The following is a 27,674-nucleotide window of genomic DNA, read 5'->3' on the forward strand; positions in this document are numbered from 1 at the left end:
CCCCAGAACGCCCGAGACCCTGTTGCCGGCGACGCTTGCCGTTACGAGACGAGGATGTTGCCGGGCAGGATTAAGAAGGAGACGGAGGAGAGGGAGGTTCGTCCGCGCTCGCCCGCCCATGGAGTGAGGGAAACGGCGCTGCGGCTGTCTGCCGAGGCTGGATTTTCTCCAGGTTTGACTAGGCTCGGGAACTGTTCGCACAGCGGCCGCGATTCCGGCGGGAAGGAGTCGACCTCGCTCGGCGCGCCGTCACGTGATGTAAACAAACATGGCGGCGCCCAGCAAGCTGCAGCGAATATAAAAACGCCTAAGTTCAGCGGCAAGACACCATGGGAGGTGTTTATCGCACAGTTCGAGCTGTTAGCTGTTGCAGCTGGCTGGTCTGAGGAACATAAAGCTCTCCAATTGGCTTTGTGCCTGTGTGAGGATGCAGCTGCATGCCTGCTGCTGCTGACCGAGGAGCAGAGGGGAGATTATAATGCTCTGGTCGGAGCACTTCAGAGGCGCTTCGGGCAGTATAACCAACCAGTGCTGCTGAGGTCGGAGTTCCACAACAGACGCAGATTGCCAGGTGAGCCCCTCCGCATTTTGGCCCATGAAATCGAGTGCCTTTGCCGGAGGGCGTATGACAGCATGCCACCATCAGTGCAGGCGGAGTTAGCTCGGGACCAGTTCCTGCAGGCCCTGAGCCCTAAAGAGCTCCGCATGCAAACTCAGCTTGCTCGGCCGGCCACACTCAGTGCAGCCCTGGAGCTAGCGTTGGAGAGGGAGATGCTTGCAGGATCCTCTGGGGGCGCTGACGACGCACACGTGGTGAGGGCTGTGTCAGCACCTGTGGAACAGATGGAGACACCAGCGGGCCTGTGCAGTTTGGTGCAGACAGCTTCGCTGCAGTCGCCTTCCCCTCGGGCTGGCCCACACCGCCGACCTCAGAGCTGCTGGGGATGTGGACAAGTCGGACACCTCATCAGGCAGTGCCCCAAGCTTGCAGCGGTTCAGGGAAACGCCCACGGGCCCGTGTAGGCGGGAGTACACGGGCCTGGGAGAACGACATCCCCACACCACCGCCACCTCCACCCGGTGCGGCCATCACTGTGGGCTGGACCCAGGTTGGCGGCTTTTGCCATGTTCCAGTGACGATTGCGGGGGTGTCCTGTACGGCCCTGCTGGACACGGGATCCAATGCAACGCTGGTCCGACCCGATATTGTCCCAACCGGAGCTGCTGTACAACCGACTAACGTGCAACTTAAGACTGTGACCGGTGATCTGGCCCCAATGAGAGGGAAGGGAGTGTTCCAGTTCAAGGTGGGGGACCTCGGTGTGTCTTATGCTGCCTGGGTGGCTGACGTGCAGGACGCCTGCATCCTTGGGCTGGATTTTTTACGAGCCATTGGTGGTGTACTGGACTTAGGCAAAGGCCTCCTCGTACTCCCTGATGGGAAGAAGGTGCCGCTTATTCCTCCCCCGGTCTGCACAGCATCTGCCGCGGCGTCCACCTCCACCGCAGAGACCCCTGCAGACCCGCCAGCAGAACAGCGAGCGGAGGAGGAGGAGGAGGAGAGGCTCTCAGCAGTGAGGAGTATCTGGTCAAAGAACTGTGAGGGGCTGACTCCACAGCAGCAAGAGAGTCTATGGCAGGTACTAAAAGAGTTTAGTGACATTTTTGCCCTGAAAGAAAGTGATGTTGGCTTGACACACTTGGTAGAGCACGTCATTGAGACCGGGGATGCCCAGCCTATTAAAGTGCGCCCCCGCCGCCTGCCCCTGGCTCTTCAGGAGGCTGCAGACAGGGAGCTGTGTGAAATGATGAAGGCGGGCATCATAGAACCATCTGATAGCCCGTGGGCCTCCGCGGTGGTGATGGTGCCTAAGAAAAAAAGTCCTAGGATGCGTTTCTGTGTGGACTACAGACCACTCAACAAAGTGACGAAGAAAGACTCTTACCCCCTTCCCAGGATTGATGAGTCCCTCGACTTAGTAGCGGGGTCCTCCTGGTTTTCCACCCTGGACCTGCGGAGTGGCTACTGGCAGGTGCCACTGTCCCCGGAATCCAGACCGAAGACAGCCTTCTGCACTAACAGGGGACTATGGCAGTTCAAAGTCCTGAGTTTTGGCCTTTGCAACGCTCCTGCGACCTTCGAGAGGCTCATGGACAGTGTGCTGGCTGGCGTCCCACAGCAACGGTGTCTGGTTTACCTGGATGATCTTCTAGTGCACGGGAGCTCCTTTGATGCTGCCCTGGATGCCCTGAGACAAGTGTTGGAGAGGGTGGCGGCTGCAGGCCTGAAGCTGCATCCCGACAAGTGCCACTTCATGAGGAGGGAGGTGGAGTTTCTGGGCCACAAGCTGGGTCGTGAGGGCATCAGCACTTTGGAGGAAAAAATTCACACCATTACCGAGTGGCCCACACCAGCAGACCAGAAACAGCTCAAAAGCTTCCTAGGACTGGCGTCTTATTACAGGAGGTTTGTGAAGGGCTTTTCCTCCATAGCCGCACCACTCTTCCACCTGCTGCAGAAGGACCGTGACTTCATCTGGACCCAGGACTGTCAGCAGGCGTTCGACACCCTCCGCAGATCGCTGACAGAGTCCCCAGTCCTTGCCCCCCCTGACCCCGCCCTGCCTTTTGTCCTGGACACTGACGCAAGTAATGTGGGGCTGGGAGCGGTGTTGTCGCAGGTTGGACCGGAAGGGGAGAAGGTGGTGGCGTACTTCAGCCGGGTCCTGAACAGGAGCGAGCGGCGCTACTGTGTCACACGACGAGAGCTGTTGGCTGTGGTGGCGGGGGTGAGACACTTTAAATACTACCTGTGCGGCACAGCATTTGTTGTCAGAACTGATCATGCTGCCCTTCAGTGGCTGATGTCTTTCAGGGAGCCAGAGGGACAGGTGGCTCGCTGGCTGGAGGAGCTCCAAGCCTTCAATTTCACTGTGGAGCACAGAGCAGGGACGCACCATTCTAACGCAGACGCCCTCTCTCGCCGCCCATGTGCTGCAGCTGGCTGCCGTTACTGTGAGAAGCGAGAGGAAATAGAGCGGGAACTCACGACAATAGACGGAGCAGCACAGCTCGCCTGCAGGGTTCTTCTGGTGGTGGATGCAGCGGAGTGGAGGGCACGGCAGGAACAAGACACAGACCTGCTGCCGGTCCTGCAGTGGCTGGAGAAGGGGGAGCAACCCCTTTGGGATGAGGTCACTGGGTTTTCCATCTGTACCAGGGGGCTGTGGGCCAAGTTTGCAGCTCTCAGGCTGAAGGAGGGGGTGTTGGAGCGTGCCTGGAAGGATCCTGCCACGGGGGAGGAGAGGTGGCAGGTTGTGGTGCCAAGGTCGCTGAGGTCAGCTGTGCTGGGAGCCTGCCATGGGAGCACTGGCTCTGGCCACTTTGGGGTCTCCAAGACTCTTCGCTGCCTCCGCCAGGGCTATTACTGGGGTCAACAGCGGAGGGATGTGGAGGACTTTTGCCGCAGCTGTGATGCATGTTCCTCACACAAAGGGCCACAAGACCAGTCCCGGGCTCAGCTTCAGCAGCAACCAGCAGGAGCTCCAATGGAGCGAGTAGCTGTGGACGTCATGGGCCCATTTCCTCGCACAGACAGAGGAAACCGCTATGTTCTTGTGGCCATGGACTATTTTACCAAGTGGCCGGAAGCATACGCCATCCCAGATCAGGAGGCTGAGACTGTCGCTGATGTATTAGTGGAGGGGATGTTCAGCCGCTTTGGGACAGCAGAGACCCTCCACAGTGACCAGGGGCGTAACTTTGAGTCCAAGGTATTTGCTGCCATGTGTGAACGCCTTGGGATTAAGAAGACCCGCACCACCCCACTTCACCCCCAAAGCGATGGGCTGGTGGAAAGGTTTAACAGGACGCTGGCCCAGCAGCTAGCCATCCTTACCTCAGAACACCAACGGGACTGGGATTACCATCTTCCCCTTACCCTCATGGCCTACAGGTCGGCAGTGCAGGACTCCACCCAATGTACGCCTGCCCTGCTCATGTTAGGGAGAGAGCTGAGAACTCCTGCAGAGTTGGCTTTTGGGAAACCCCCGGACGCGCCAGAGGCACCACCGGGCCGGGACTACGCAAGGAAGCTGCAGGACCGGCTGGATTCTGCACATTCCTACGCCCGAGAGCAGCTGGCGAAGGCAGGCCTGCGCCAAAAGAGGAATTACGACATCACCACTAAAGGGAGGCACTTCCGTGCTGGGGAGCTGGTGTGGGTCTACAGCCCAAAGAGGAAGAAGGGACGGTGTCCTAAACTGGATAGCAGCTGGGTGGGGCCTTGCAGCGTCCTAGAGCGAGTGGGGGAGGTTGTTTACAGGGTGCAGTTGCCTCCTAGGGGGAGGATAGTAGCGCTGCACAGAGACCGGATGGCCCCCTACAGAGGACAGTCCCTCCCCTCCTTTCCAGAGGGACGTGTACAGAGCGTCCATGACCCTGCTCAGAGGGGCCCCCGACCGGGGCTGCGTTCCCCCCCCTCGGACTCTTCACCCCAAAGCCCCGAAGCTCCGCGTCCTCCTCAGGGGCTCAGGAGGTCAAGGAGGGAACGTAGGCTACCGCCCCGCCTCAGAGACTGTGTCGTTCCCTCGGGGACGAGGAACTTATTGCTGGGGGGGCAGTGTAACGATGGTTAAGTGTTACTGGACAGTGACATGTTGGTTTTCTCTGCACACTGTTGTTGTTCCTTTAAGATTCATGTTTGGTTGGGCTGCAGGAAGTAGTGAGGGTGGTGTACAGGAAGGGGTGGGGGGACCTGGTAGTTCTGTGTGTGTGCCAGGCTGAAGAGAGGGGTAGTTCGAGAGCGCTCCCCTTGAGTTAACAACCCGCTGGCTTATGTGCCGAATAAACGGACAAACTGAGACCCCAACCGTCTGGTTCTTGTGAACGTTACCAGTCTCACAAATCGTCTTCATAAATACACATTCGTTAACCGTTTATTAATAGGACCTTTGAGCTCAACGGTAATTAATTAGTAGTGGAAATAATTTCTGGTAGTGTAACAGTGTTTATGTGGTATTATTCCACTTGCCACAAATATCAGTGTAATGGGGAAACAGCGCCCCCCCTCTCGGTGTGGCTGGCTGCAGTAATCGCTGCCAGTCTGCCGTAGCTATACGAGAGGTGAGTTGTATTGTTCCGCACACAATATAGCTAAGTAGTACAGACACATAAAACATGTTTGATTAGCTGACGAGCACCGAGTGTAATAAGTGCTTAGTGGACACATGTCCAACACCAGTTTTATGTACTTTTCATTTGTTTATTAATGTGTGAAACTGTATGCTAAAGCGGAATGCTAATGAGATGTTCTGCCATAGTGTGCTGTGCGGAGTGGTGTGTGGCGAGCCTGTGCACTGATAATACACCGTTGTTTCCATTCAGGTACATCATTTGTTGTTGCTGTTATTTTATTGTATATTAGAAATTGTAATATTGCTGCAGTAATCGCTGCCAGTCTGCCGTAGCCATACGAGAGTGTGCTGTGCGGAGTGGTGTATGGCGAGCCTGTGCACTGATAATACACAGTTGTTTCCATTTAGGAAATAAAGTGGCAACGATCGATCAGAGACTCCTTGTCTTTTTAAAAACACTACACAACGCAGAGTCGAGGAGTCTGTTTGGGCCGAACTGTTGCAGCGGGATGAAGCAGAAACCGGTTACAGTAGCATTACAGAAATGTAGCAGTGACAATAATATTGTATATTGTAATCGCAATGGACAATAAGTGATACAAAACAACTGTTTTATCCTGTGAATAAAAGTATATGTTTTTGTCAGTGTACCATGGTAATAACAGGAGTGAAACGCAATATTGTGTCAGGACAATTCACTATTTATGCACAATAAACAAAGGAGCATAGCGCGACAATTTCTGTTCAGCGCCAGACTTGCTTGTAACCTATATCACCAATTATGTTAAGAAAAATGACGTATTAACTACTACAAAACTCTGACCTTTGTGGGAATGCTTGGAGCAGACTAACATGTGAGCTGGAGTGTTCTGGGACGTTATATTTGGTATATCCAGACCATCCATCGGCTCTTACTTCGGAAACATGGCTTAAAAAATTTCACTTCAACGACGTAATCCGATAAAAAAAAAACGATCTCTTTACCCGTCGGCTTCCTGTGGCTGTCATGCGACCGGCTATTGCAGTTAATAATACAACAACTTCTTGCCATTTTTTGGGTTTCTTTTTATCGCTGTGTAACTGAGTTCAATTGAAAGCCTGCGTGCGCTAGTACCTCTTGCCACAAGTTCCCAGAATCCTTTGCGGTTTTATCCCTGAATGACGTCACATTTTCAATCTTTATCCTGGTGGGCCGGTCTCTAGTCAAAATGCCCGGGCCGATTTTTTGTCCCAGTCCAGCCTTGGTTGACAGAAGATCGCGACCAGAACATGGACCCCCGCAGACATTTTCACCTCGGAGTACAACGCTGAGATGAAGCGGATGGTGAGCCTGCTCGACCGCATCGCCCAATCCCCAGATTTAAGGACCATGGCAGTCGGGCTGAGTGCAGTAGATGCCGTCATTTGACATAACGTCTGTTGTCCTGGTGCAGCCACAACAACTTGGTGTTGAACGCCCAGACGACAATGGAGAGACTGCAGCATGTTGTGCGCTCTGCTGAGAAGGTGATTGGCTCCAGACTCCCATCTGTGCAGGACCTGTATACCTCTAGGACACTGGGGCGTGCAGCTTCACAGCTGACCCTTCTCACCGTAGACACAGTCTGACCTGCTCCCCTCAGGCAGGAGGGTCCAGTCCATTCGGACCAGAACCTCTCGTCATAAGAACAATTTCTTCCCCTCTGCTGTTGGACTGATGAACAATAACCATAAGACTGTTCCCACCACAAACACATGACCCTATACTGTGTTCTCTGCATCTGTTCCATTTTTGCACTGATCACCACCTGCATTCATGTACGTATCAATCTGCTTAGCATTTTTTTTTATTTAAGTGTTTGTCTTATAGTATGTTTCACACAAGGTACCGCAGCAATTTCGTAATGTTGTAAGTCTGTTAAACATCTGGAAATAAAGCCTTTCTGATTCTGATTCAGCTGCACTTCTACACTAAACGTTTTGGTAAAATGCTCCCACCTAGTGGTGAAAGGTCTCATCATCATTTACAGACAGTTTTAAAAAAATGCACCTTTTTAAATACAGAAAATATTTTGACCTTTGATAAGTTATATAACGGGACTCGCAGACGAATTACTAAAAAAAAGTAACTTAGTATTACTTTTAGTGACAAAAAGCAATAGTTATTTGTTTTTTTTTTCATGTCACGCGGATGTTGATGTACTCGGAGCTGCTCAGTCCTGCAGTTTGTCAAAGCCGGGCCTTCAGGCACACAAGATTTGTAATGTGTTTTTCTGACCCAAGACACCTGCAGTCCCTTCAAACAGTAAGCATGTCTATTAATTCTCACTCTTTCTAAATATTTAGCAGCAATGATATTTTAAGCCGTGTTTAAAACTTTTATTTAGTTCACTCCTGAGTGTTTTGCATTTAATAAAGATCTTTTTAGATTTTTAGCTCGATACCAGTTTCAATCTTTGAAATAAGAAGGATACTTAAGCGTATCACCCCAGTCACCCCTCAGGCGTTCTCGTACCCGTTAGTGCATGAACTTGCATTAGAGAACTCTACTTTTCCTACCACAGTCTGTATGTGTCATCTACAACTTTATGTACTTTATGCGCTTTCACAGTGGTCACACTATCTTGCAAATTTCTAAGACTTTGTTCAACATTGACAGTGTCTTTTAACTCAAACAGGTAGACTTCTGCCACTCCTCTGGGGTGAAGCCCTCCAAATGCAGAATCTTCTGTGCTGCAGGTATAAAAACACCCATTCCAGTCTTTTTGTCAGCTATGAAAAAGTAATATTTTTCAAGTGGAGAACGGCATGAATGTTTCATTTTACACCTTACGCAAATATCTTGGTGGTGCATTGGATAATTGCATTTAGAACGGAGGTGAGTTTGATAAGCTCCAAAATTGCTGTGTGCAACAGGCTGTCTGTCTCGTCGTGGTGCTGAAAAGTTGGTTCCTGGGGCTGGAGATTCAAGGGACCGCAGACTTTTTTAAGTGCTATTTGTCCAGAGTTTTGGCAACCCAGTCGAGATCCGCTGGCTCTCAGACATTGGTACAGAAGACATTACTTCTTTTTTTTTTTCCTCCAGAGAATCTTGCACTCAACCTGATGTTTTTCTTTTCTTTTCAGAAATGTAGATCTATCTAGTCATCATCAGGTTTTATATCACTTGAGTGTATGAGGAATATGTAGTTTCATTTAATAATGGATTCTTTGAATTGTACATAAATATGAATTTTACTCATGGCTGGTAAAAATGATTTGTATGCATATGCAGAATAAAATGTTCTTATGGATACTTTTATTAAAGCTGTACCGGGCACCAAACATAACTACCAAAAAGACAAAAACAAAACAAGTCACGGATTTATTCAAAATCTGAGTAGTGGTATGCTTTTAATCCGTTTTTTGACAATTTGACTCTGTTTCACATACCATCAACTTAAAAATGACTTTCCTGGCTCTTTGAACACTCTCTAACATGGGCTATTGTTTGCAAAGACCAAAAGTTTTTCGGTGTGTGACATGATTTCCTTTACGGAAAGACATGAAAATTAAGGAAGATACATGAAAAATACACACTCCTTGTTTTTTGACTTCTGAGTCATGACTTACATCCTGAAAGATCTGTTTAAACTGTAAGGATCCAGGGAGGTTCCTCTAATTCACAGAATAGGGGTGAAAACTTCACATTCTTTTTCTTGTTGATGTAAAAACAAATGAGAATTAAAACCCTGTGTTGCCTCGGGGCTTTTGAGTCACCGAGATATTTGAAAATATTCCTTCACACACTCCCCTGCTGCCGATACTGTAGTAATACAGCGAGATGATTGTTTATCTTATTGTCATCTGTGTTTCAAAGACATTATGTTCTGATTTTATGGAGTTGCATTTTGCCCTACCCTTTCAAGAGTATTGTTAAAGTTTATAGTTATAGTATGTTTTTATAAATATATTTATAAAAGACCTGGGCTGCTTGCTGAAAAATGGGACCAGGGTTTCCCCCACACTGAGGTGTGGCTTGTAGTAAACAACAGGTTCAGCTTGATTCACATAATGGGGGTTGAAAACATTCTTTGTCTTACCGATGTAACAGACAAAAACAATGAATACTAAGGACCTTGATGAGCAGAGCTTTTGAATGGAGTCCTTTAATGCAGTTTCATTACACACATAAGATAAGATAAAGATGTTTTAAGATGTGTGGTTATCTGCAGAGACCACGTTGTAGAGCAGGGGTCCCCAATCCCAGTCCACGAGGGCCGATGTCCCTGCAAGTTTTAGCTCTCACCCTGGGTCAATACACCTGAATCACATGATTAGCTCATTACCAGGCCTCTGGAGAACTGCAAGACATGTTGAGAAGGTAATTTATCCATTTAAATCAGCTGTGGTGGGACACATCTAAAACCTGCAGGGACACTGGCCCTTGTAGACTGGGATTGGGGACTCCTATTTGGACAAAGAAGACAGATGGTATGAAAGAGGAGTGAAAGAAGCCATCTATGTCCACTGTGAACACAATCTTTGGACAGAGATGGTGGTTTACCACACCAACTGTCTGCCATCTACAATCCAGTTTTGAGATGCCTTCCCAGGTGCCACTCACATTCTGAGCCTTTTGACCTCAGGAAATCACATGATCGGGTGGATCTAGGTCACACAGAAGGTTTCCCCCAAAACCTTGGCTGATTGTGACCTACACCCATTTTCACACCTTGGCTCATGTGATTAGGTAAACAGACCATCAGGGGGTCCATGTCTCTCTCCACCATTTGACCTTAGAACTGAAGAAGCTTCTGGGATGAGAGGTGAAACTATGTATTAGGTGCTTTTTTTCCTGAACACCAGCAGGAGACTGAGAGAAATGCCTTTAGTCATCCACTTTGAGCATTCTGAACATTGAACTTTCAAATCCATACTTTATTATTTTTTATAAATAAGTTAGAAACGATCTTCGTTTTATATTTTCATTTTGCTTTTCTTACTACATTAGTATAACCACTGAATCGCTGATTCCACACGCTGACGCACGTGTGCAGGTGAAGAAGCCGAAACTTTCCTATTACTACTTTTAAATGCAAAAATTTTCCACATAATAATATAATACAGCGTTTCGTTATCTTTTGCTTTTTTATTTTCTATTTTCATTTAAATTTGGAAAACAATTTCAGGTCAGAAGGATAAAATTTGATACTCTGAAATCACACATCGACGATCCTCTGTTGACCGGAAGATAATCGTCTTATTTACAAACGATCTTCGGCAGTGACGTCGCGGCAGGCTGGAGCGGGCGGAGCGGACTGGCGCCGGGAGATTCGAGCTCTGAAGGCGGGTCTGCCTGACTGCATTAACCGCTGTGAGAAGAAGTAGTAACTCGTCAACACAGCAGCTGGACCCTCTAGATTTGCTTCTTCGACTTGCTTCTGCCATGTTGCTAACTACTGTGGAAGTTGAGACCGGGATCGGCAGCTGTTAAACCCTCACAGGTAGGTAGGGTTCGATCCTAACCGCGCCGCGACGACTACCCGAGCACAGCACAGCCAAGCTGGCTAACAGCGCTAATAACGAGCCTACTAACGTTTACTTTTCTTTTTTGTGTACGTACAATGGTTACCATTACCTTTGGTAATACGCCAATATGTTTAAGCACTAAGCATAAGAGTAAATTTACATTAAAGCGTTTTTACTGAATCGCTCCACTCCAATGCTAGCTAACTTTAGCTCCGTGGTTATCTGGAGGTAAAACGGAAATCACAGAAAACAACAGGTGTTCTCTCCAGATTGTAAAACGTTGCTCTTGTGCCGATAAGTAACAGTCAAGGTGAAGCTGAGTGGAGTTTGAATAGCAGTGACTGTTGGCGGTTTTCTTGCTCCGAGGCCTCTATGACCTCGGGCTTTAGTTCGGGGCTCAACCGAAGAAGGCGCCTGCGTCTCCCGGGGAGCGCAGCGAAGAGTATCCGCTGGAACGACATGGTAGAGACTTTTCAGGAATGGTTTTTCAGCTGTTTGTTGATAATGACTGCTTTAACTGTAGGTTATCCATATTTTAGCTTAGTGATGCTTTTAAAATCAGACCTAACGCGTTGTTCCAATCCTCCTCATGTCCACAACCGACTTTAAGTTTTTGCCAGGTTAGGATGCAGATAGATCTTTTTGCGTTACCTAAGTTTCCCACCACAGTCTTGTAGTCTTCCTCATCACTCTCTCTGTTACATCCCACTGCTGCAGAATAATCAGACAATTTCTGAAGGTGGCAGGTCTCTGTGCAGTAGCTGAAGTCTGTGGTGGAGAGGCGCTGGTCCCTGCAGGGACCAGGGTTGCTGACTAGGGCTGGGCCATATTATACCGTTCACGGTAATACCGGTATAATGTTAGGCAACGATAGGAAAATGAAATATCGCGATAGAATGGGAGTAAAACGCGCATGCGCAGTGCCTTTGTTTTCATACGCACATGGCCGATTGTTGAGTGAAACAGATGAACCAGAATTGGTTTGTAAAAATGGTGCAACTTCCGTGATGTGGAACTGGTTTGGTGTTTGTCCGTCAGATACACAACAAAGCACATTTTTTTGCAGATCATGCAAGCGGCCGTTGTTATTGTCATATTTGTCGGACTAAGATGCTCTTAAATCTGGGAGTAATCTGGGTCCTAAACTCCGTACACTTCAGGTCAAACAACACTGCAGCATCACTTAGAGTTAAAAACTGTCTAAATTCTTTCATCTTTAATAAAACGATCAGCATTGCTGCTTTACCAGGTGTAACTATAAAGTTTAACTTCCAGGCATCCATGAAAACAAAAGTTATTACATTTAACGGAGTTAGAAGTTAGCAGGAAGCTAGCGGAAGTTAGCTCGCTAGTTTCGCTAGTTACCTAAGCATGATATTGCATGTTCTGACTGAGAGATTTCTGAAAAAAATCAAACGTACAGCTCTGCTATCACTTCCAACATAAATGAAGACAGGAAACTAAACAGCAGTGACGTTTGTAGGGTTACTGAAGTTGGGCTAGCTGGTATATAATGATGTGCTACGTGATCGCTAGCGACACAGCTATGTTAGCATAACATAAACAGTGAAGCTGGAGGACGAACACTAACACTTTTCCACTTATAAAAGTTAACGTGAAGGTTCTTCATGGTTAGAAACAAATGCAATCGCATGGCAGGATGCTGTAAACGGACCAAACTTCAGTCAGGAGAACAACTGAGATAATCCATCCACAATACGAGGTTAGTCATTAATATACTGCAACAACATGGGAATAGAGCAGCTGCAGAGAATTCAACATTAATGAATCAAGGGTACAGAAGTGGAGGAAGCAAGAAGAATGAGTTTAATAAAGTTTGATTTATCTGACTGCTTTGTTTCGCTTAATGTGCCTTATAATCCCGTGCACCTTATGGTCCGAAAAATGCTTACTGCACACTGCAGTTTAATGTTGCAAAGCACCTCTTTTTAACTTCAGTGGATATTATACATGGTTATGCTCAGGATATGTCAGCCCATTTCTACTGGAAATGCCTTTTGGTTAAACTTTCAGCAAGGAATTTGCATTTGCACTGTTACATTTTTATAAAGCTTTAATGTACATAAAAACCAGCTTCTTGTTTAAGTGAAAATAAATGGAAGGTTGTCTTTTTGCGCTAGTAATGTTGTGGAGTTGTATTTTGTCTCGCATCAATTATATCGTCGGTTATATCGTTATCGCAAATTTTCAAATATATATCGTGATAAATATTTTTGGCCATATCACCCTGCTCTATTGCTGACCACACTGTCTCTCACATACTGTATGTGTCCACCTCCCTCATCTAAGCTTATCGCCTAGTAGAGTTGGACAGATGGTGTTAAAGTCACTGGAGAAGTTAAAAAATATTATTTAAAAAAACAAACTTTTTTTTTCTTGAACTGTGCTTGTTAGCTTGTCCAGGTGGGTGTAGAGATAGTTGAGCAGGTAGAGACTGGCTGAAGGGGGTCATAAACGGGCTGATCATGGACCTGAGCTGATTTGTGCTGATAGTGCCACAGGTCTGTCTTGGGCAAAGCCACAAGGTATGTGACCTCTGTGACCTCTTCCACTGCATGGGGACCTTTTCCATATTCGGGCTTGTCCTAAAGATGCAATGGAACCACATAACTGGGTAGCGCAAGCTCTGAGGACTACTGGCCCCATCTGACTCTGCATCTGGTCAGCAGTGTGGTGACAGATGGGGGGGAGGAGTTGTAAAATTCGGAAAACACAGTGAGCCTGTGAGGAGGGGCAAAAATGGGGGAGGGTTGAAGGTGTATGGGAGGAAGGCTCAGTGTGGGGAAGGAGGGAGCTGCAGCCACAGGTTTTAAGCTGTTAAAGAGCAGAATTGGTTCACAGATTTGGTTTGGCTCACACCACTACTCCTGGGTAGCCTCTCCACTCCAGACTTCACTCATGATGTGCTGCTTCCACTCCATATTCTTTCTGTAGTTTCTGTTGGCATGCATTTGTTTTCACTTCCCTTTGACTTGTTCATACGTTCTCCCTGCTGAAGGCTATATTCTTTGTTTTAAGCAGGACATTTGTTACCCCCCCCCCTTCCTTGTTTGGATAAAACTTGACAGTCTCTGTAGTTGAGATCTCCTCATTCCAAGTTATCGCAGGCAGCCTCTGTGTTTTTTTTTATTTATTTTTTATTTTTTATTAATTCTTTCCTTCTTTTTCTGTGCCTCTTTAAGGTGGCCCCCAGAGACAAAGCACATACAAACTCCAAAAAGCACGTGCAAACTCCAAAACACAACGGAAGTGCTCCAGAACGCTAGGGACAGTGTTGAGCTCGATTTGTAAAATAAAGTGCAAGTTTGTTGCAAACGCTTGGAGTTGGATACCGGCAGAAAACACCTGCAAGAATAGAACAACCACGCTTTATAAGAAAGGTAATGTGCAAACTGTTGTTTGTTTGATATGTTTTTAATTACTATGAACACTTGGTTTATGGTGGAGTCAAATCTGACGTTAGCTAACAGTCAGTGTGCTTTGCTCAGAGAGAAGCTCAACACTGCCCCTAGCGTCCTGGAGCACTTCCGCTTTGTTTTGGAGTTTGTACGTGCTTTGTCTCTAGGGGCCACCGTACCTCTTGACTAGCGGGACGTACCTGAGGGTGAGGATTACCGAGCTGTGATCTGTTTCCAATGGACAACCTGGTCAGGTGCACGAGAGGCACTAGAGATTTGCTTGTTTACTGTCCAGTGTGCAGGGATGAGTCAGATTAAACATGTGAAAGGTTTTGTTGTGGAATTTGGCATTTTAGGGTTTTATAAAGAATAAAGTTTGCAGGGATCACCCAGTGGAAACTTCTATAGCAGAAGGGAAATAAGGATTATTGTTTAAAGCCGGTGGGTTTAATGAGCCACACAGCGCAAACTAGGGCTGATATATATTAGGGGTGCAACGATACTCGTATCGATATTGAACCGTTCGATACAGTGCTTTCGGTTCGGTACGCATATGTATCGAACAATACAAAAGTTTTTATTTATTTTATCAACTTTTCTTCTGATGATGCTGTCTCTGTTGAGTGCTCAGTGGATCTGCGTTTGACTACTCCACCTAGGCTGCACTGTCGAGTGCAGATCCACTGAGCGCAGCGCAAGCTAGCAAGACAGAAGCTAAGCTCGTTGCAACATGGCAACTGCCTCAATGCTACCTGAAATTGAACCTCCCCCACCCTCATTCAGATCTGGCGTTTGGAACTATCTTGGTCTTTATGTGAAGCATGACCCTGAAGGTAAGCACGTCATGGACAAAAGTAAAACAGTATGTCGGATGTGCCATGCAATGCTCAATTGGTGGGAACTAGTACATTAGCGCAGTTTGCTTGTTAACGTGTTGACGCCGTCCAGCCCCATGCATGGGGCGATCCGCGGTAACTCGTTAACGGAGTTTTGCGGCGTTATGGCGTTAATGTCATTTTAACGAGATTAACGTTGACAGCACAACGAATATGACTGCACATTTACTCCGACATCATCCTAGTGCAAAGACAAGCAGACAAAAACAACAAGCACACATGCTACAAACTTTACCCGAGTCATTTAGACAGCCGTTAGCACAGGATTCTCCTTATGGGGACCTGATATGTTTAATATGCTGCTGAGAATATAGCCCAGAAGAAGCGTATAGTGTAGCTTTTATTTTGGAAAGAGCCATTTCTCTGTAATAAACTCTTTTCCAAAGATGAGATAAATCTATCTCGATCAGATAGATTTATTTGTTTTTAATTATTTTGTTGTTTCAGCAACATTAAATTTAAAAACTGTACTTTTGAGTTAAAATATATATTTATAATTTTAATAAATGAGAAATTAAAAAGGCATGAACATCGAAAAACTGAAAGTTTGTGGAAGGCGTAGTTTTTGGCTTTCCTCATATTCCAAAACGTGCTTAGTTTTGAGGTGATAAAACAAATGACTTGTATTCCCTTTCTTCGCTATTACTGTCGCCCGGCATAATTTGCAAATGATATTTTTCTGCTCAACCTCTGACTGCTTAAACCCAAACCAGGTCCATGTGACCAACGTTGCACCGGTCTTCTTTATGCGCACCACCTCCTCCACCCCACCTGTAAGCTCCATGATAGCTTGCAGCCACTGCGATGCTTTCAACCAAAACAGGCGCATCAACATGAGCTATCGCGGTACAGCGATACAGTAAAAATCTCTACCATTGGCCAAATTCATATAGTTTCTACTGTATACCGTTTACCCTACACTTAGCCGTTTGGACGAGTTTACACATCAGCCACGATTAGTCTGCATGTAGTTGCTGAACAGAAAATAATGTAGTTTCCTGTCTTGTTTTTTTGGCTTTTTGATACACATAATGCTACCCTGCAGATGGAGGCCATGGAGGTAGACTCTCCTGTGGAGCTGCAGGGGATTGGGCAGCCAGAGGGTGGCGTTGCAGCTCCTGCAGGCGATGCTGAGAACGCCAACGCTGCTCTCGTCATGTCCGACTCTGGCAGCAGCACTGAAGTAGATGACGATGATGATGATGGCAGCGCCGAGGGACAGGCAGCAGCTTATACTCCTCCAAGGCTTCCTGCCACTTGGGCGTTTAGTCAGAGGGCGGTGGGCGGGGCTACATCTACGCCGCCAATACGAAGGAGAGTCAGGTAAGCTGGACAGCACAGAAGAAACATCACATGTGCTTTGTGTGCTTCATCAAGGTGATAAACCTGTGTTTGTGGTGCAGGCAGGGCCTCAGAGTGCACTATCCGAGCCAGACTGCAGCGCCTTCTAGAGGCTTTCCAGACTTCCTGCTGCGAGCGCCGGCTGCCAGCACAGCAGAGCCAGAGTCGGGCAGCGCCACTGAGATAAGTGAGTCTGAGGATGAGGCAGAGGGTGAAGAAGAGAGCACGGCTGCTGCTGCAGAGCCCATCGACCCTGTGCCACCTGCTGGGTCTGACCTCAGCGTCACTGTCCAACCTGCTCAACCACAGGAAGCCGCTACGACCAGTGAGTCTCAGCTGAATCCATTTCAAGAAATCACCCTGATTAAAGCTTTATCATAAAGCTGCAGCTGGGCTTATGATACATGAAGGTAACCAATGAGTGTCTACGATGATTTTTATGTCCGTTCAGACTCCAGTGGCACGGCAGAAGCCGAGAGGGCAGAAGCTCAAGTCCAGGGTGTTCAGGTAGCTTTCAGACATTTTTCTTTTGTGCTTTCTTGTGCTTTTTACACATGTAAAACTATTTTTTTATATATTTTAAAATTGTTTTTAGGATAACTTTATTAAAAAATTCTTTGGTTGTAAAAAAAGAAAAATCTCAGCATTAGTATGCAGTTACTGCTGAAGAAAAGTCGCTTTCCTTATGTTTGCTGTGATGTTTGGTGTCTTCTTAAAGTGTGCTTGGCTTTACCACACACAGAGTGAGTTGGTCCTCAGTTGGTGGAGGGGCCTGGTCTGGTCACCGACCATGGGGTACCAGCCCTCGCTTCATCCTCTCTTAATTGGGTTCACAAGCTCTGTGAACTTGTAGTTATCATCTGCAGTGACCTATAACCACCATGACACGGATGGATTACGCTAAATTGTGTCTTTTAGCTGTTTTCCAAAGTGGTCTCACTGTCTTCATTCTAGCACCCACAAAAACCAGGGTTTCTTTATTGCATCAAAAACAAAACAAGAAAAATATGTTTACCATCATCATTTTGTAACAAGTGTAGTCTTGTACAGTATTCCTTGACTGGAAATTGTCCTCGGAGAAGACCAGCTCCGTACAACACCAAGTCAGTGATGCGTTCTTTGATAAGTGTGCAGTTGGTGTTAAATTTCCTTCCACAACAGTAAAGTCTTACAAATCCAACTTCTGCTTAAATATTAATAATTAATTAATTAAAGGAAGACATAATGTCAAGAATTTATGTCAAAACTATTTATGCATTATGTGGAAAATATATCAACTCAAGCCTCACGTGGGTGCTGATGCGTTTCTGTAATGCCACTTTCCACAACAAGGTGGTGCAACAAGTCAGTGTAACCTTACTTTGAGCCTTTGAAACACATCGACAGGCTAAAAAGAACTCGCATTCACTGATAAAATGCTGTCCCCAGTTTGTTTGTTTGTTTTTGGTTTTTTTAGGATATTTACAAAAACGATCATTAACTGTTGATCCTCCCTGCTTCCAGGTGTCCTCAGCAGTTCTGTCTCCCAGTGACGAGAATGAAGGTGACACCTGCACCATCTGCTTCGAAGCGTGGACGACGGCCGGCGAGCACAGACTCGCCGCTCTGCGGTGTGGTCACCTCTTCGGTTACACCTGTATCCAGCGCTGGCTGAAAGCTCAGAGCCCTTCTGCTAAATGTCCGCAGGTGAGAAGGAAGAAAAATCCCATCGACCACCGGTGGAAGATTGAAGGTTAAAATATATTTGGGGGTTGTTTTTATTTTTTTATTTTTTGTGATTTTAGTGCAACAAGAAAGCAAAGCGTTCCGACATCGTGCTCCTGTATGCTCCAAAACTGAGAGCGCTTGACAACACGGAGCAAGAGAGCTTAAAGAAGTGAGTGATCGCCTTCTCTGCTCTCTGCACCATATCCGTTTAGCTGTGCTAACGAGGAACGCTGCTCTCCTCCAGCGGGACGAATCCTGAGTGAACTCTGTTTATAAACTGTTAAATATTTGCTTAAGAAATGAAAGATAAACCATTAAAGAATCATCACTTGAAATTGACAACAGCTGTCTCACTCCATACCTGCAGGTGCAAGTAAATTCTATATGTATTAATATTTAAAAGGATAATGTCTTACATTGGACACTGATAGATCAAATGAAAGAATCTGTAATCTGCAAACAGGGACTCTAAAAGATCTCTAGGTAGAGTGGTCGCCCCATGATCGGAAGGTCGGGGGTTCAAATCCACTGAGCTACTCTGAGGTACCCCTGAGCACGGTACCATCCCTACACACTGCTCCCCGGGCGCCTGCTTAGTGGCTGCCCACTGCTTCACTGAGTGACTGGGTCAAATGCAGAGAAAGTAATTTCCCCACGGGATCAATAAAGTATACATTATTATTGTTATTATCTTATTGGGTCATTCCTCCACCCGACCCCCACAAAACTGGGATGCTGAACACAATGTCACGTCTGTCACTGTTATGGTTTCACTTCGGCTGTAAGACCACCTCTCGATTAAGTCACAGATTGTTCATTGAGAGATGTTGCAACAGTTTGAAAAACATGAGAATTTGTGGAAAACACTCGGATTTTGACTTCTTCTCTTCCTGTATCAGCGCTGTAGTGGCCACACCTGTTGTTCAGGAGAACACTGCAGTGCCTACCTGCAGGTTAGCAGCTAGCATAAACAAGCGACTGTAATATGATGTTGCGGTGGCATGCAAAGCGAACAGTGCAGAGGGTGTACTGGATTCTTAATGGCATCAGCAGAAAAGTTGCTTTACCATCATGTTAAAAAAAATCTAATTACAGTGACGGATCACAGAACCTGCAGCCAGCTCACAGTTGCCTGTTTGACAAGCCTGAAAATGAAACTTAGGTCACGATGACAAAGCAAAAGAATGAATCTTTCAGTTTTTTCTTGCACACTTTTTCCCAGTCTGCATTCACAGGCCTGCTGTCAAAATGGCAAAAATTATGAATAATTGTCTAAAGCCAGCTTCAGCTGTCCTTGTTTGTGCTGTTCTTGTTAGATTTCAGTAGATCAGGATCAGTAACAATATAGTGACATGTTAGGTGGATTTAGTCTGTGGGTTGTTAGTCCCATGACTGATTCCCAACAACGTGTTTGTAGGTCTCTGGAGCAGGAGCAGTCGCTGAGGAGGAAGGCTGAACTGGAGTCGGCTCAGTACAAAATCAAACTGCAGGTCGTCACCAACAAATACGGACAAGCACAGCAGGAGCTGCAGGTATTTCATGTGTTTTTGTTTAAACACAATCAAAGTGCGTAAGTCTCCCTCTGCTTTAGTTTAGTGAAGAATGTGATGCTAATAATCTGCCTTCTCTCCCTCGTACAGGAGCTGAGAGCCCTCATAACCGAGACGAGCAGGAACCTCTTTTCTTCCACGTCCTCGTCCTCCTCCCATGTCCTGAGCCTGTCTCAGAGGGCGGACGGCTCCAGGTCAGCTCAGTACAGCTTCTCCAAAGCGGTGCTGGTGTCTCAGGCCGGAGGCTGCAGGGTTTTATCGTACTGTGAACCTTTGAGCTGCCTGCTGGCCTCTCAGCCGTCGCCTCACACCACGCTGGTGCCCGGTGAGACATCCTTCTTTCCACTTGACAAGTGTGATTCTTTATCGATCACACCAGACACGAAGAACAGTTTCACCCCGCATTAGTTGTGTAAATGTAGTCGCGTTAGACATGCACACATGATGAGAGAAGTTCCACTAATAGATCACCCGAGTTAGCGTGTGTGTGTGTGTGTGTGTGTGTGTGTGTGTGTGTGTGTGTGTGTGTGTGTGTGTGTGTGTGTGTGTGTGTGTTTTGAATCACTCAACTTCCCCTTTTTCCTCTTTTCCTCCATTCAGGGTGCGGGGTAAAGAAGGTCAGTGTGGTGAACATGAGGGCGAGTCAGTACGTTCCCATCCACAGCAAACAGATCCGAGGTCTGTCCTTCAACAGGCAGAACGACAGCCTGCTGCTGTCTGCTGCATTGGACAACACTATCAAACTGACCAGGTACGAGCACGTCAGCATCTCCAGCCTCACAGAGGGTTGAGTCGTGCGCGCCTGTGAGTTAATGTGTTGTTGTTTTGTTCCAGCCTGCTGACCAACACGGTGGTTCAGACCTATAATGCGGGTAAACCAGTGTGGAGCTGCTGCTGGTGTTTGGACAACAGTAACTACATCTACGCCGGCCTGAGCAACGGCTCTGTGCTCATCTACGACACGAGAGACACCAGCACGCACGTGCAGGAGCTCGTGCCGCTGCGCTCCAGGTACGCAAAAAACATACGAAGGCAGAGCGAGCAAGACCAAAAGTTTTATTAAACCACAGTTTCACAAATTCACTCAACTTAAAAACTTTGAATTGTGGGTGTGTGATGTTTCCAGATGTCCGGTGGCATCTCTGTGTTACGTCCCGAGGGCAGCGTCCAGCTCGTTCCCATGTGGGGGGCTCCTTGCTGGCTCTCTGGAGGGCGGGTGTTTCTGGGAGCAGGTGAACGAGGCCACCTACAGGCCCCACGTCCTGCCCCTGGAGACCTCTGGCTGCACCGACATCCAGGTGGAGACGGAGAGTCGACACTGTCTCGTCACCTATAGGCCCGGTAAGACCCTGACCCCTCAGTTCCTGATAGAACACCACGTATGTAGGTAAAAGATGGAGGCGGTGTCACGTGATCTAAACTTTACACCCTCTCATGGCACCTTTTGAGTAACCATCGTCTGTCCTGCAGGACGCTCCAATCCGTCTCTGCGCTGTGTCCTCATGGCGCTGACTCGAACCCCTCAGCAGGAGTCGAGTGAGCTGCCCAGCTGTTCCTGCGAGCCGGTGCAGACGTTCAATGCCGGCTCGTCCTGCAAACTGCTCACCAAGAACGCCGTCTTCAGGAGTCCGGACGGAGGCGGGACGCTGGTCTGCGCCGGGGACGAGGCCTCCAACTCCACTATGGTCAGTCCTTTTACATTTGTCTGTTATTTGAAAGAGCAAATTATTATTTTATATTTTGATAAATGATCAGCTTTTATTTTAATGAATTTAGTATTTTTTATTCATATTTGTTTTATATAAAATATTTGTGGTTTGCTTCGTTAAATTATTTTTGCATTCTAAATTAATTGAAATGTATAAATATAAATACCATATCATTTTTGTTGGTTTTTTTTGTGTAATTTCAATTATTTTAAATATAATTTAATAATTACATGTATTAAATGATGTATTAAAATAAATAAATGTATTAAATTAAAGAAATATATTAAATGGTTTTATTTATTAAATGTAATAATTATTCAATTCCCAATTACATTTTGTAATATTTAGTAACATCAAGTGTCCGAGAGTTTATGTTCTTTAACCCTTTAAAGCCGGTCGGAGCAGCACGCTCCGTTTTGCGTAACTATTTTTAAATCCTGGTAGCTCTGCAACCGCGTAAGCTAGCGCAATCATTTTTTTTTTTGCATATGAAACCAGAGGAGTTGTACTTACATCTTATGCCATCAGCTTGTCCTCGGTCACGATTTCCTTCCACATAAAGCTTTGCAAAAACTGCATAAAAAGCGCTTGCAGCAACAAAAACATAATATTCCAGATGCTTTGCTGATCGGATCAGCTGTTCATAAGAACGTATTCCTACGTTGGAATAGACGTCAGCGTGAACTATTGCATGTCCGCCATGACCTGCCCGAAACCGGAAGTGACGTCATTTTCGCGGAAATGTAGTTTTTTTTTTTTTTGTTTGTTTTTTTTTTTTTTTTTTTTTACCATCAGGGCCTTGTGAGCCTACACTGGTGTTTTTAAAAGTTATGTTTGAGTTTATGACTTTCTGTTTCGTTTCTGGGATGCTTAGGACTCAAATTGCACTGCTGGAAATAGTTTATTTTGATGCATATGCTGTTTTTTTTTGCAAATATGCATTATAATATTTATATTTGTTTTTCCTGCAGTATATAAAAATTGGTGTATTTCAAAAATAAAACTATGAAGACACTTAAAATAAATTTCCTGTGGTGGGAAACTATTTTGTGCAACTTTTTTGTATTTACAGTTTTGAGGGTTAAGCCTCTTAAATTTCTCTAACTAGAAATATATGGTAAAAAAGCAAAAACGATTTTCAATTTTTTGTAGTTTATTGCAATTTATGTAATACACTTAATGCATACATATTATTAAAATTTAGGCTGTAATGATTGTATAGCAACTTGAAATGCTCCCAAAAATGGCTCCACAGCATGTAAAAATATAATATAAGGGTTAAAGGGTTAAATATTCCTTAAAAATTAAGGAAAATCAGTGATTCTTTTAACCCAGATTTTTTTTTTTGATTGAATAATTTTTAAATGTAATTTTTATTTTTATGAAATATTAGCCCAAATTCTTTTTAATTGTGCTCGTATTTTGAGCACAGTTATTTTAATTGCTTGGTAAAGGTGTGCAAACTGTGGGTGTTCACAACAACCTGCTAAGAACTAAAGAAATCACAAAGGTGGTTTTTGGTGCAACGCCTTCTTTAGATCCCATTTCACCTCCACAGGCCAGAGGTTGCCACAGCGTCTCTGACTGACACTGAGGCCTTAGCTAATCACTCACTCACTTAACACCTTACTTATGTGCTTGCATATTTAGTTACTGACCTACTTACACAATTAATTATTTACTTAATGACTCACAGTCACACTTACTGAGACTTGCTTATTTGATAGTTTAGATAATTTTTTTTCTTGAATGTTTCTTTTTAAACTTTATATATGATCATTTCTGATGAGTCAGTTTCCAGTTTTGACTTTGCCAAAGGTGTTCTGATGTTGTCTTTAGATTTTAAAATTGTATTAATATTCTTATTTTTTTCTTGAATATTAAGCTTGAAGCTTAAATGTTTCCTTCTGTCTGATTTGTCATCTCGTTCTCCTTTTCCTCCTCAGGTGTGGGACGCCAGCAGCGGCGGTCTGCGCCAGAAGCTTCCGGCCGACCTCCCGGTGCTGGACATCAGCCCGTTTTCTGTGAACGGCGAGCACTTTTTGGCATCGCTTACGGAGAAAATGCTGAAGCTCTACAAGTGGGAGTGAAGTGGGAGGAGTGGGTGAATGCGACAAGAGCAGAAAACCAAGAGACAAACCTCAGTCCCACGAGGAAAGGACGCCATCTGTGAGGAACTGTGGGAAATGTAATGCTGCTAAACTTTTACCTGTGCGTTTACACCGCTGAACAGGTTACCGCGAGTGATCGGACTGAGGAAGCGTTTCACACTCATCGCTTCTTCTTTTTGAAGTGATTCAAATTACGCAGGCGGATCATTTCTGTTCACCATATGAGTGTGATTTCAGGAGCCAAAGATCAGATTAATAATGTCTGTGTGTGAAAGAAAACATGAATGTAGGCCAAACTCGTCTATCTTTGTCATGAAAGTGAGTTCGGTTAGTTCAAGCAGGACTTTCCAACACTTGATGCTAAATTTATCAGATTTTCAGAGTTTCCCCAAAAATTCAACATAAGCCCCCCTTTTCTTTTCTTTTTTTGTCCACCTTTTAAAAATTTCAGGTTTTCATTTCTGTCAAACTCTGTCCATCTCTGTGGCTCGTTATCGGAGTCAGATTTTATTTAGCCCTCTGACACGGATCACAAAGTGCCAAAGTAATCTGCTGTCGTTTAAAAGTTTACTTTCTTTGTCTTTTTAAAGGAAGTTGTATATATGTATATTTGCCACCAGTTGTTTGTGTACGCCTTCAAAAGTTAATAATAAAATGTGTTATTTTTAAATAAAGTCAAAATGTTGGATTTAAACTGCTGTGTAATTCATTTATTTTTTAACGTGTGTTCATATGTAGTATTTTTATTTTTTTCCCCCCAAATAATCTCAGGGGATTATCAGCTGTAGAAAAATTTCTTCTCCATTGGATTATCAGAGAACAGATCAGCTAAAATTATGATCTAGACTGATTTATGCTGAGGATCAAAGATGGATGCTGAACAGAAACTAGATTTAGTTTCAGATTGTGAGACTTTGAGTGTAAAATTGACCTGTGAATAGGTGTTGGTAGTTTCTACTGTTTCCCTGCTCTTTGACATTTGGTCTCTCAGCGTGACTATGGCGCTTACGATGGAGACTGACCACCAGATCAGTTGTTAGAGCCTCCTACATGAGATTAATGTGCTGACTAGAACTCTGTGGCCTGTCACTGGGATGGTTCAGTCTAGAAACTTTCAGTTTTTCTGCCAGCTGAGCAAATCAGCTAGATGCTGCCTTCATGGACTGCTCGTAAATCTTATCTTCTTAAAAGCTTTTTGTTGGGAAAAAAAAAAAAAAAAAAACCTCAGACAAACGCTCCTCTTTTAAGGGATTTTTCTTTGTTTTTTTATTGTTTAAAAAAAAATTTGGCCACTTCAAAACTATGACAATATACATAATTTGTCAGTTTTGAACCAAAAGTCTTGCAAACTGTAAAAAACTGGCTACATATAACCAGTGTTGGGACTAACCATTATTAAATAATGTGTTACAGTATTGTGGTAACGAGCACGGTAACTAGTTGTTATGCCAAAATTAGGAACGCGTTAGTCGTTACTGGGATTACCGCGATAGTCACCACACGACTATCGTGGAGCTTCCACAGATTAGCCACAAGTAGTGGAGGAGGGAAAGGGGAGGCAAGAGGAGAGTCGCCGGTCCAAGTGTGAACTGAACTTCAGGTAAGAAGTTATGACCTGCAGTCTCTCTGGGTCAGATATAAACCATGCTGACTTTTTCCATACTGCATACTAGCTAGCATGACAGAGTTTCTATACAGCTGGGTGGGTGCTATGATGTTACTGATGTTGAACTTTATTTTGTTCATAAGGTTAATTATTAGAGTTTCCAACCGTCCTGTAAAAAACAGAATCGTCTGGTATTCAGAGAAAATATTATGCATTCCTATTGAGCTGAAAAGGAACAGTTTGTCCCGTAATTCAGCTACAATGAAAAAGACACAAAGCTGGTGTTATTCTGTGTCTTTGCTGCACAGCTGCCTCCTCTTCTCTCATTCTCTCCCCTCTCTCTCCTGTTGCTACTTCAATCATGAAACTGATCAATGATCAGCTGATCGGCTTTTCTCTCTTGTTTGTTTATCGACCACTTTGCGCCAGAAAGAGGAAACCAGCAGATGTCGCGCTAAACAACAGCAGCACGTTTAAGTTTAATAAGCTGCTGTTAGAATATATTTAATATTAATTTCTAGTATCAGCTGATGTTTGCTGGAGCCACAGCTGTAAAGCTGCTGGTCATGATATCGGTTTGAATGTGTGATGAGAGTGAAACATGAAGATGAAACCAGGAGATGTCCTTACTGAATCATCAGAGATGGGCAGGTGATGGAGAAACAGGTTTACCTTTTAGGTGACATGAATGAGTTGAAGGAAAGTTATCAACTGTTTCTGAGACAAATAACACCAGGATCCTTTTCTAAGCAGCTGACAGCTGGTAACTGTGCAGGGGCGGGTCTAGCAAAGTGTTGCCAGGGGGGCAGGTAGGGCATTAACAGGGAGAGGGGGGCACAAAGAAATACTTTTCTTTCTTATTCTCATTTAAAATGTCTCGCTTTTAAAAAATAATTATCTGAATCTTACAAACGATTGATAGATTGATGCATATATACCATCAAAACAGTGAACATCACTGTCACAACAGTGTTTGTTTTCATTCAAAGGCTTTATGATTTTTCTAATAATGGTGGGCCGGTCTCTAGTCAAAATGTCCGGGCCAATTTTCTGTCCCAGTCCAGCTCTGTATGCAGCTCATCTGCAGTCTGGTGTTACCTACATCTTCCTATTCAGAAGGCAGAATTTCTGAGTTCTGAGTACAATCGAAAGCACCACGACTGCAGTTTTTGTGTTAGATGTAAAAAAGAGCACATGACTCTGTGACGTAGGCTAGAATCATGGCGGTGGTCAACGACGGTCCAGGCGTGGGATTTCTCTCGTGGAAATGTGCACATTATTTTTTCCTTTCTATTGGTAGGTGGCACAGTGCACTTGTGGCAAGTAAGCAAGCTAGAAGACTGGCAAAGTTATGGAAGCAACACATTAACAAGAGAATTCTGAGTAAAACCAAAGTTACTTTGCCTAGTAACTAGTTACTTTGAAAGTAACGAGTAACTTGAAGTAACTGAGTTACTTTTGATAGAAGTAACTAGTAATGTAACTAAGTTACTCATTTAAAGTAACTTACCCAACACTGCATATAACAGTTCCTTTGTTTTGAAGAAAGTACACTGAACTACACCTACATTCTGCTTCAGACATTTATCAACCACAAGACGAGACCACATCATTCTGCTTTCAGTCATCCTAAACCCACGCTCATTTATCTGTGACTTATTGATTTATATTGCACAGACAGTAAGAACGGCATGCATGCAACATCATTTCAATGCACGTTTGACTACTGTTTGTCCTTGTGTTATTCCTAAAATCTTAACTTTCTTATTAAAAAATATCCAGTCTGAACTCAGAGCTTGATTGATCCTGGGTGCCACATCACTTAAGTTTAAGTGGTTTCTTGTGTGCAGTACCACAGCTTTGGACACAGCTTATAATTTTTACATGTTTTCAGCTGTTCTTAAAGGTGCATGTAATAAGAAAACAACATTAAAAAAAAACCTCTGCCACTAGCATTTTAGTTGAAATTCCTACTCTAATTATTTAATTATTCTTTAATTATTTTTGAATTACCGGCTTAAGCTTATCATTTCTAATTAGTTAATGTTTTTATGTGTTTACCTTAAAGGAAACCGCAGAGTCGCTGTGTCGCGCTATCCTTAGCACAGGGATAGGGTAAAATGGAGGCAGATGATCGTATATGGTGACCCTTAAACGGAGCAGCCAAAAGAAGAGTTCTGTTAATAAAGAGATCCACCATACCACTCCTGAGGGCTGAAAATGCCCAGCTGATGATATTTAATGATATTTGAGAAACACTGAGGTTTTGTTTCCGTTTCAATGCACACTTCGAAAAGTCTGCATGAAAATACCAATTACAATTATTTATTTCCATAACATCCAATATAACACTTTCATTTTAAGACATGAATCAGTTGAAAGTCCAAACTTACCATTACATGTGTGTTTCAGGTTCACACATCAGAGTGACTGAGAACGTCGTGCTGTGTTCTTTCCTGAAATAAAAAGCATCCCCTGAAAACAGCCTGGATCCATCTCCGTTCTCAGGCTGATATGAATTTGAAATCAAATAAGTTATTGTGAGCTTAACAAATGCAGCAGTCTTGTGACTGAAAGGTCTTTAATCATAACATACTTCCAGGCAGAGGAAACATGACCAAATGTGCAGCTTTAATCCGGACTGGGAGGTGTAAACAGATCTCACCAATTAAACTGGAACAGTAGTAACTGAACTGCTCTGAACCACACT

General features: G+C 44.8%; 1 protein-coding gene across 2 annotated transcripts; it reads left to right on the plus strand.

Moving 5' to 3' along the window:
- Positions 1–10,013: 10,013 nt before the first annotated feature.
- On the plus strand, positions 10,014–24,052 carry rfwd3 (ring finger and WD repeat domain 3). 2 transcript variants are annotated; one of them, XM_085280806.1, is made up of 15 exons: positions 10,014–10,153; positions 10,286–10,600; positions 13,829–14,026; positions 15,986–16,263; positions 16,344–16,606; positions 16,733–16,788; positions 17,785–17,967; positions 18,066–18,157; positions 19,406–19,520; positions 19,629–19,863; positions 20,139–20,289; positions 20,373–20,549; positions 20,665–20,879; positions 21,009–21,223; positions 23,194–24,052. In XM_085280806.1, the coding sequence occupies exons 4-15, from the start codon at positions 15,986–15,988 to the stop codon at positions 23,335–23,337; spliced, it is 2,124 nt and encodes a 707-aa protein (XP_085136932.1). In that variant the 5' UTR covers positions 10,014–10,153; positions 10,286–10,600; positions 13,829–14,026; the 3' UTR covers positions 23,338–24,052. The 2 variants fall into 2 exon arrangements, with proteins under 2 accessions (XP_085136932.1, XP_085136931.1); XM_085280805.1 differs by lacking the exon at positions 13,829–14,026 and having other exon boundaries at positions 10,015–10,153.
- The last annotated feature ends 3,622 nt before the right edge of the window (positions 24,053–27,674 follow it).

The sequence above is a fragment of the Mchenga conophoros genome, linkage group LG7 (genome assembly GCF_057382185.1).
Source record: "Mchenga conophoros isolate Kocher_MC1m ecotype Shallow Benthic linkage group LG7, M_conophoros_male_GT1.1, whole genome shotgun sequence".
NCBI classification, from domain to species: domain Eukaryota; kingdom Metazoa; phylum Chordata; class Actinopteri; order Cichliformes; family Cichlidae; genus Mchenga; species Mchenga conophoros.

Excerpts from the sequence above, each read along its gene's own strand:
- rfwd3 (XM_085280806.1), top strand. The coding sequence starts at position 15,986 with ATGGAGGCCATGGAGGTAGACTCTCCTGTGGAGCTGCAGGGGATTGGG. Across the intron at positions 16,264-16,343 it reads CCAATACGAAGGAGAGTCAG|GCAGGGCCTCAGAGTGCACT; the intron begins GTAAGCTGGACA and ends TTTGTGGTGCAG. Across the intron at positions 21,224-23,193 it reads AGGCCTCCAACTCCACTATG|GTGTGGGACGCCAGCAGCGG; the intron begins GTCAGTCCTTTT and ends TTTCCTCCTCAG.